Source organism: Vigna unguiculata, chromosome 3, assembly GCF_004118075.2.
Source record: "Vigna unguiculata cultivar IT97K-499-35 chromosome 3, ASM411807v1, whole genome shotgun sequence".
In the NCBI taxonomy this organism is placed as follows: domain Eukaryota; kingdom Viridiplantae; phylum Streptophyta; class Magnoliopsida; order Fabales; family Fabaceae; genus Vigna; species Vigna unguiculata.
In genome coordinates this window covers 48,351,594-48,361,512 of record NC_040281.1, presented here as the reverse complement: position 1 = coordinate 48,361,512, position 9,919 = coordinate 48,351,594, and the positions used below count along the sequence as shown (strand labels likewise).

The 9,919-nt window shown below is 28.2% G+C and overlaps 1 protein-coding gene across 3 annotated transcripts; it reads left to right on the top strand.

Annotated features, from left to right (window-relative positions):
- Positions 1-4,435: 4,435 nt before the first annotated feature.
- Positions 4,436-8,538, top strand: LOC114178059 (calcineurin B-like protein 9). 3 transcript variants are annotated; one of them, XM_028063741.1, is made up of 9 exons: positions 4,436-4,583; positions 5,364-5,497; positions 6,363-6,445; positions 6,857-6,916; positions 7,286-7,394; positions 7,494-7,546; positions 7,762-7,842; positions 8,020-8,132; positions 8,231-8,538. In XM_028063741.1, the coding sequence occupies exons 2-9, from the start codon at positions 5,419-5,421 to the stop codon at positions 8,292-8,294; spliced, it is 642 nt and encodes a 213-aa protein (XP_027919542.1). In that variant the 5' UTR covers positions 4,436-4,583; positions 5,364-5,418; the 3' UTR covers positions 8,295-8,538. The 3 variants fall into 3 exon arrangements, with proteins under 3 accessions (XP_027919542.1, XP_027919543.1, XP_027919544.1); XM_028063742.1 differs by having other exon boundaries at positions 4,439-4,637; positions 8,231-8,531; XM_028063743.1 differs by lacking the exon at positions 4,436-4,583 and adding an exon at positions 4,662-4,737 and having other exon boundaries at positions 8,231-8,531.
- Positions 8,539-9,919: the final 1,381 nt, after the last annotated feature.

Below are 9,919 nucleotides of genomic sequence, written 5' to 3'. Positions count from 1 at the left end.
AGGAAAGTGAAAGATGTTATTTATTAACAATCATATCAACATAACTTTAATGAAAATATTAAGTTAATTTAATATATGATTAACTTAATAAATATATTTAATTATAAATTTATTAAAATCCTTCAAAATTTTAATGAGATTGTTAAATATTAATAATTTTAATTAATACTTCCACTATTTTTATTCAAAATAATTTTAATAAAATTATTGAGTTAATTTAATATATTATTATATTTGCCATGTTTATATTATTCTAATATTATTTAATCAACCAAGTTAACTTATTAAAAATTGTAAATTAATTTAACACATTATTAAAGGTTCCCTTATATATTTTTAGTTAATTAAAATTATATAAATTTTTAAAATATTTAATATATTTGTAAAATACTATCTTTGTCTTCAATTTATTATTATTTTTTAATTTAATTTTTTCTTTATTTTCTAATTTGAAAAAAAAAAAAAACTTAGTTAGAATCTGATTTTGCGCTGACTTTAATCAAAACTTAGTTAACGAAACGAAAACAGCCGGAAACTAAATTATACCTTGTTAGGGAAATTTTGGTCAATATAATAGTTAAACGTTTAATGTGCTTTTTATTTTCTATTTGTTAAAATATTTAATTCAATTTCATAATTTTTTATTCATTGTAAAGTTTATATTTGTTAAAAAGTTAGTATCGTATATTATGTTAAGTTGACGTGATATTATTTATAGGAAGAGATGTTAGCTAAAGCGACTGGGTTACTCAATATGATCCCAATTATTTTTTTTTCTTATTTACACGAGAATGATAATATAAGAGACATGTAACATTGTTGAGCTATATAACTATCATCAACCCAATACTACTAAGTTTTAGTATTAATTCAAAGAAAACGATTCTTTCAACAAATATGAAGACCAATTAAGTAAAAATAAAAAATAAAAAAACTACATTAAATAATTTTTTATGGTTCCGACCCGACCCAAATCGGTTCAGTATTATCATCGGGAACAATGAATGTTAATGTATTGTTCCCTTTGGAGCATGAAACTCTGTTATGATTTTGTCCTTGAAGACATTTTGGAGAAAGGAGGGGAGAATGAATATTTAAATTACGTTGACCTCGACTCCTAAGTTACTAAGTCATGTGAGACTTATCGGATGTACCGGAACTCTCTGTTATAACAAAAGAACTCATATACTTCTTGATCACTAACTTGAGTTTGAGTACTTGCATCTACCCGTTCCATCTCTCTCTGGATCAGGTGAAGACGTTCCTACAAAGTCGAGCACTATTCAATTGTAGCACAAGGGCAGGACCATACCTTGCAAGGCAAATCGATTCCACACAAGTAGTGGCAGATCTTTGACCAATATTTTGGGGTATCGAAATTTTGGTTGGATTACTTTTTTTATCCATTGTTAGTCTCAATTTGGTCTCGATTTTTTAAAAATTAATGTAATTTGATTTTTTCGTTAAAATTTTTGAAGCGGAGCAAAACTTTTTCATCAAAATTAACATGAGGATTATGTCAATTACACCAACAAAATAAACCATCTTTATTCACAACTTCATTTTTTTATGAAAAAACATTGACCCGATTTAAGAAATTAACGAAAAAATGACAAAAATGCATAATTTTTTAAAAATTCGGACCAAACTAAGACTAGAAAAACTGGAAGACCAACTTATTATTTTTGAACAAAATCAACAATCAAAAGAGTAATTATGATACTAATAAAATCATAATTATGTTATTATTATAATTATAAAATAAAATATAAATATTTTTTATAATTTTAGTATAATTAATTTTTATTTATAATGATTAAATTTAAAATAATAATCAAATAAAAAATAGTTAAATTAAACAAATAATCATTTAAAAGATAATACTAATAAAATAACTATTTTTATTCAAAAAATATTTAAAAGATAAAATTAAAAAATAAATATGGACAGGAGAAGGAAAATATTTTTCCTTATATATATATATATAATTTATTAAAATATCAAATATATAAAATATATTAAAAATATTAAATTTTTAAAAATATATCAAATATTATATATTAAATATATAAATGTAAAAAAAAATGGGGGGGCCATGACCCTCCTTAGTCCCTCTTATGGTCCGTCAGTGCACACAAGAACATTTGGCGTCATTTTTGGGGACGACAACTCTCCTCGTCCTCGACTAGGGATTTGTTTCAGTACATCCAATAAGTTCCACATCACTTAAGAGTCGAAATCAAATGCATTTTAAACACTCCTTCCTCTCTCCACCCTCTAAAACACGTTTTAAGAACAAAACTGTAATGGAGTCCCACGTTTTAAAGTGGATGATACTTTGAGAACATGATGGTTGGTCTTATAATCCTGTCGAACGAACTTGAGTTGGGTCGAAATATTGACCCATCTATAAAGACAAAAACTTTTCTTATTCTCAACCAATTAAGAGTCGAGGCCGACTGATAAAAGAATTATTAGGAACATAATATAAGAAAATGTTTGAAGTTTCGTAATATATGGAAATGTTTGAAATTCATATTTGGCAAATTAACCATCTGAATAAAAAAATAAACGAAAAATTATAACAATAATATTAATTAGCTTGAACATATTATATTATCTTAGTTGTTTATGTTATTGTCTAATTTACTTTTCATGTATTAAATGTATGCACACAAATTTTCTTTAAAGAAAATCCATCACTGAAAGATTTCATCCATATTTTAAATATAGAATTCTAGTTTAATACATTTGTGATTTTGTATATATAGAATATAAATAATGAATAATGAGTATAAATATTGACAATCTACACATATAGAATTATCATAAAGTAATTTCAATATGAATCATGCAAAATTGAAACGCCTTCTCTTGATTGATATAATTAAAAAAAAAAATCATATTTAAATAAAACCACACTGGGTCTTTCTTTTATTAATCCATAAGATTTCGACACTGAATACCAGCATTACTCAGGTTTAATTCTATAAATTCATTGTCCTTTATATATATATATATATATATATATATATATATATATATATATATATATATATATATATATATATATATATATATATATATATATATATATATATATATATATATATATATATATTATTTAAAATTTTAAAATACATTTAATTCATTAAGTGATTTCAAAAAGGGCCACTTTTCTATTCTACTCTATATGTGATGATTTGTTTCTTTTGTTTTTTTTTTCTGCGTAAATTTTTACTCTTTTCACCGGTCCATATATATGAAGTTCATTCATATCTTTAAATGACATTTTTTTTTCATCTTAGAAAATATAAATCTTCAATTCACTGAATTAAATCAATTTATAAGATACGTATTTAATTATTTATATTTATTTTTTAATTTTTATCATGTAATAATATCTGGTATTCAATTTTAAATATTGGATTGCTTATTTAATTTATTTACTAATCTAACACATTTATATTCCCTGTTTTATTTTATCCGTATTTTTGTTTCATGTAAAGAAATATCTTTTGTCATATAAGTTTTTCTCCATGAAATTATCAATTAATTTTACTTTTGATATTTATGTAATTTTAATTTATTTTTTCATATTTGACAGGCAAGAGGGTCTATTTATCTTTTCAATTGTTGATAATATTTCTATTTTTCTCACAATTTTACTAATAATTAGCATAATATGAGGCGGATAAATACCCATACCATAAGGAAGTAAGTGAACAAATTTATCTTTTTTTCATCCTTGTTTGTGGACAAAAAAAGTGCTTAGTTGATTCAACGTTGGGAATATTCAAAACGAGGTAAGTGAACAAGTATGTTGTTTTTTATCTTCCGTAACTGAATAAGTGATTATTTGGTTTGACAATAGAATGGGAAAACAAACAGAGTGAGAGGAAACCCATGTGAGATAGCAATTGACTAAATAGGAAAATCCCCATTTAACAATGAGAATATTCCAAATGATACCCAATGATTCCATTTTTTTTATATGTATAATTATTATTTACTTAATATCAATATCACAATTTTTTAAACAAATTAATTAAAAAAATAGTTATTAAGCATTTTATTCATGAAATTGTGTATGGGATGTGCCGCTGCTCCTTCCAACAACAAACCAGCTTTTTTTTTGTGAAAAGCTGTGTAAACGCCACTTTTTTTCATCACGTCAAACAAAATTAGCCTCCAAACTCTATTTAAATTAAAAACTACGATAAATAATTTTTTTTCTTAATTTCAGTTGAACTGATCTGACTCGAACCCTTAACAATTTTCCAAAGAAACACGTTCAACTAGCGTTTCCAACTTTACTACAGTTCAGACAAGAACAGCATGAATTTCTAAATTATACAATATATTTTTTTCCAAACAAATGACATATATATATTTATTTATGTAAATAGTTATAAAAGGTAATAAATATGCCATCTTCACAACAAAGATACATACATAGCATAAGACAGTATCTTTTTCTTTCTCGCTCTTTCTCTACATCTCCGCGTATCCCAAGTTTCTCTCTCTACCTCTTTCTCCAAACTCACTCATATGCCCATTTTCTGAACACGCTTTTCGAGAGGGTCAGTTTCTTTTCCATCTTTTTCGCAGTGCTTCGATTTGCTCATTTTTACTCTGTGAGGATTCCATTATTTTTGTTTCTCGAGTTTCTCTTGTTTTGATTTAGACGCCCCTGTCTTTGATGGGGTTTATGGGAGGGGAAAAAGGAAGGACAATGTGGGTTTCATGTTGTTGTGGTTTTTCTTTTCTTTTGATGAACAATTAGGCTTCAGGGTTTTCTTGATTTCTTTCATTTTTTGTTTTTTTGACATATTTTTTGTATGTTGATCTTCATGACTCCTTTTGTACGCTGTGATTTCCAGATTATGGAAATAAAGTAATAAGTCTGGCTTGTGTCACGTGTCGATGGGATTATGTGATGTTGATTGTTCTCTAAGTTTTCAGGATTATTTCATCTTGCTTGTAATGGGATAAATCCGAATTCAAGTCAAATTTTTTATTTCTTGATTACTCAATATGTTTGTTATTTGCCCCTTTTGCTTCTTATGGTTCTAACTTGTTTTTGAAAAAGTCTTTGTCAATAATTACATAAATTATGTCTCTTTGTGACACCTGAGCTCATAGCCTTCATTTGTTAATTATCAATTATTGCTCCTGACATAGAGTGCTGGGACATTGGTTTAGTTTTCTCGTTATTTCTTTTAGTTTTTTAAAAATAACTTAGTTTTTTAGTTAATTCACCGTGTATTATTGTAGGGTTGAATTGTTTATTTATTATTATATACTGTGTTGTTTCAATTGGGTTGGAATGGTTAAGATGGTTTTGATGATATATATTTCAGGTAAGTTTGAGCGCTGGTCCTGTACCGTGCTTCCTTACCTGCATTTCATCCATAAATGGGCTGTTTCGTCTCTCGGCCTAAAAGAAAATTTCCTGCACAGGAGAAGACAGTAACTCTTGCATCAGAGACTGCTTGTAAGTTGATCAACGCTTCCAGAAAGCTTTAATTCTTGTACAATCATATGTGACTTTTTATTGAATTCTAACTGTATTTCCTTAAGAGGAGTTGCTTTTTGTGAATTTACTTTTGGCCTTGCACTCTTGCTTGACAAATCTCATAAGTATAATACTGATCGTGAAAAAAGAAGGTTGTAGTATTTTATCTGTAAGGGCTTGCTGTTATGTATGGTATGTTTTCAGCGCCTGTGAGGTTTTGGGAATGGGAAAGATTGCAAATTTGTATCAAATGTGTATTGTTGAAAGTGGGCTGTTCCCCTTGGTCATACCAAATCTTATTCAATCTTAATTTGGGCTACATTAAGATGAAAAGACCATGCTCTGTCAATATTACTGCATTTGTGGGTACATAAATGTAAGGCAATAATTTAAATTTTAGTTATTCTGTATCTAGCTAGTGAAGTAAATCGAAGAAAATGTTGTTGGTCGCTTGCAAAGTTGAAGAGAATAAAGAAGAACCTCTCATCTTCTTTGTTAAATTAGATTCCCTAAGTCTTCCATTAGTTTCGATCTTTCCATTCTGTCACTGACATAAGCAGAAAAGCTTCTATTTTCTTCCATTTACTACAAACTTTTCTACTCTTTCAAAACCAACTGTAAGTTTGCAAATTTAAGTAATGAAATTGGAGTGAGTTGTCAGTTTATTTGTGTCATTGTATCAATTGAAATGGATGCAATAGTTTTCTTGTGCTCTGTTACCAGTCAATTATTTAGAACAATGTTTCCATCTAATGATGCATTTGTTATAAAATTGTTGTCTATTTCTCCATATGTAGTTTTTCTAATTTAAACTTGTGTATAATTTTGGTTTTCCATTTCCCAGTTACTGTTAGTGAGGTTGAAGCACTGTATGAGCTTTTTAGGAGCATCAGCAGTTCTGTTATCGATGATGGACTGATAAGCAAGGTACGACTTAGATTTTTTTTTCATTTTCTATTTTCTGCGTTAGGTTGTTTTATGAAGATTGGTATTTTTTATTGTTTGTAGTCATATTCTGACATCTCTTGCAATGAGTATTTTGTCATGAGAGATTTGGTCATATTTGCATTTGTAATTTTGTCAAGAATTTAATTCGTACTTAACTTCAGTTTGGGATATTCCAATTAATCAATCATGTGTAATATAAGGATAATCGGTTGCTATTTTCTTAATGATATTTCCAGGCACGAATTATCTGTAATAGAATATCACTTTTGTTAAGCTTTTCTTTCATATATTTGATAAAAAAAGCTTCATGTATATTATTGTCCTAAGCAAACTTGTTCTCACATGGAATTCGGTGTCCATATTGTGGTTTGGGATATTCTTTCTTTGCAGGAAGAATTTCAATTGGCAATCTTCAAAAACAAGAAAAAGGAAAACATCTTTGCAACTCGGGTACTATACACTTATCCTGCTTTTGCTCTCTTGCTAGTAGTATGGCTTATGTTTCTTGCAAGCATTTGTGAATGACTATAGACTGTCAAAAAGAAATCGTCGTTGTGATCTCTGGATCAGCAATTTGCAATAAAAGTAGGGTATTGAAGAAATATTATGTTTTTATTTGATCTTCTTAAAGAAACTCACTAGATTTACCTTTCAGCATATGCCTGTAACATTTATTGTGAACCATGTTCTTCCATCGAGTTTATTGTCAAATTTATGTATGAGATTATATTTGATTATGTCACTGTCATTCTCGGGGCATCTCTATGAAGTAATCATTCATTTGACTAGATTTCCTCTCCATTGATACGGTCCGTGCAGATCTTTGATCTCTTTGATGTCAAGAAGAAGGGAGTCATTGACTTCGAAGACTTTGTTAGATCGCTCAATGTTTTCCATCCAAATGTGTCATTAGAAGACAAGATAGCCTGTAAGTTAATAGTCAAATCCTCAACTCAGTTTATCCTAAATTCCTTACTGCGTGATCTAGCCATTCTGATACATTGGGTCGATTGGTACCGTGTTTCAGTTTCATTTAGGCTCTATGATTTGCGCAATACTGGCTTCATAGAGCGTTCAGAGGTAAGATGGTGATTCTTTATTCATCTGTCTTCATGCTAACTAAGTGCTCATTGCTACAAAACAAAATAAGTGCTAACCTACGCATATATAGATCTTTGCTGCGATGTGATAATTTACATTTTGGTTTGGTGTATTTTGTCGTGGCATCCATTTGCAGCATCTGCATTACTGTCCTATAATTTGAATTTATTCATTTTTCTTTTTTGTGGTTTCAGGTTAAAGAAATGTTAATTGCACTTCTTTATGAATCGGACATGAAGTTGGCAGATGATGTCATAGAAACAATTCTGAACAAGGTGACTTATGCTTATTATAGAATTCCTGTATAATATAAAGTAACAATAGATATCTTGTCCGCATTATGGAAAAAATATATATTATATTGTTACCATGTTGTGCGCTGTCTTTTTTAGCATCAATTATCAGAAACTAAATAAAAGTCTTGAGCCTGTCATTGGATTTTTTTTGTGTAGACTTTCTTGGAAGCTGACCTAAACGAAGATGGGAAAATAGACATGGAGGAGTGGGCAAATTTTGTTGCTAAGAATCCATCACTATTAAAAATCATGACCCTACCTTATCTGAGGTATGTGCTGAATTATTTTTAATGGTACATCTGAATTTACTTTGGTACATATTTTTATATTCTGGATATGCGATAATTTGTTAATCCTGAAAATGCAGGGACATAACAACTTCTTTCCCAAGTTTTATTTTTAACTCTAACGTGGATGAAGTTGCTGCATAAAGTACAAAGCTTTTAGGTTATGGGATTTGTGGGAGAATTGGATGTATTGAAGAAAGAGTGAAATATAGGGAGCCTTATTTGATTAGTCAAGTTAGCCTTAATTGTAAATGAAGTTGGCATTGAATTTTTCTAGTCACATGTCATGCTGGTGCTTGTTTGTAGACCCTTTATTTCTAAGGGATTTTTCAGTAGAGATGTTTAACAAGAGTTGCAATGAAAAAATAACAGCTTGTGGAATCCAAAAGTTGTACAACTTTGTGTGCAGAACAGGTTGGAAGAACACCAAACTGAACTTAAAGGTCTGTTTAGAATTTAGAATTTAGAATTTAGAATCAAATCCGTATGACTAGTAAAACGTTAATGAAATCACGAAGGGTAGCGTTACATTAATTCGGCGAAAAAGGTTAATATTTTAACTGTCAATGATCAATTGATCTGGCTTCTTCAATGAAAATTAACACAAAAATATAGTTTAGAAATTGATATAAGATAATTTATTAAAAATTTATAAAATATGTATATAATTAAGTCTGTAAAAAGAGATTAGAAATGGTAGAAAAAACAAAAACAGAAATTTGCCGTGGTAAAAATCTGAAAAGAAAAATAAAAGGAAATACGTCAGGATGATGCAGTTCTAAACGAAGTATTGAAAAATGAAAAGCAATGGGACAGGATTAATTTTGATAAGACAGAATGACCTCAACTGCCGAGGGTGTGTCCGGTTTCGTTCGTAAAGAGTCAAACTAAACTAATAGCATCTTTGATTGACTTTTAGATCTCACCTTCGTAAATTTAGGTAAAAGCTATAGAAAAACAGCTTTTTCACAAATTATGGTATGAAGTTTTCAAATACATCATTAAATAATGAATAAACAAATGGATTGAGTATATAACATAATCGTTTCAACCATGGTTTTAATACTATCAAGTCATAATTAAAGACATCGTTAAAGGGTTAATTGTTGTGTTAAATTAAAAGTGATCCAACAATGTCAATTTTGATATTTTATATAGGATAATTAAAGTGTAGTTCTATTTTGTAATGAGTAAATAAATATGTGAAAATAATAATTTTGTCTGTCAATAAATAGGTTATGTTTTAATATTTTACTACATTTTTTCTATTTTGACATTCCATTATAATAAGAGACAGAGACATAGTTAAAGGGTTCTATTAAGAGAGTATGTGTTGATCTGTCACTTATTATGATTTCATGTATGCTTTTATTTTTAGTTCTCGTAATTAAAATGATAATTTTTCATCAAATACTTAAATTTAAGTTTGGTTCTAACCATTGGTATCAAAGGAATTATCATGATGGATTATGAACGTGTCTTTTCATTTGACTTATCCCTTAATTAAAATATTTTATATATTTGTAGCGTGTTTTCAAGAGGAGATGATATTGATAATTAGAAGGTTTATTTTATTTTGTTTTCAACTTTATGTTGATATGACATAGTGACATTTAAATATATTGATAATTGAGCACGTGTATATGTTTTAATTGAAATATAAATTACTTTTTCTTTTGATATTTGTGAAATCAATTACTCAATCATGTCATATGTTTATATATTGTGTTGTTGTTTTATTTATATATTTTGAGATTAATTAATTGAAA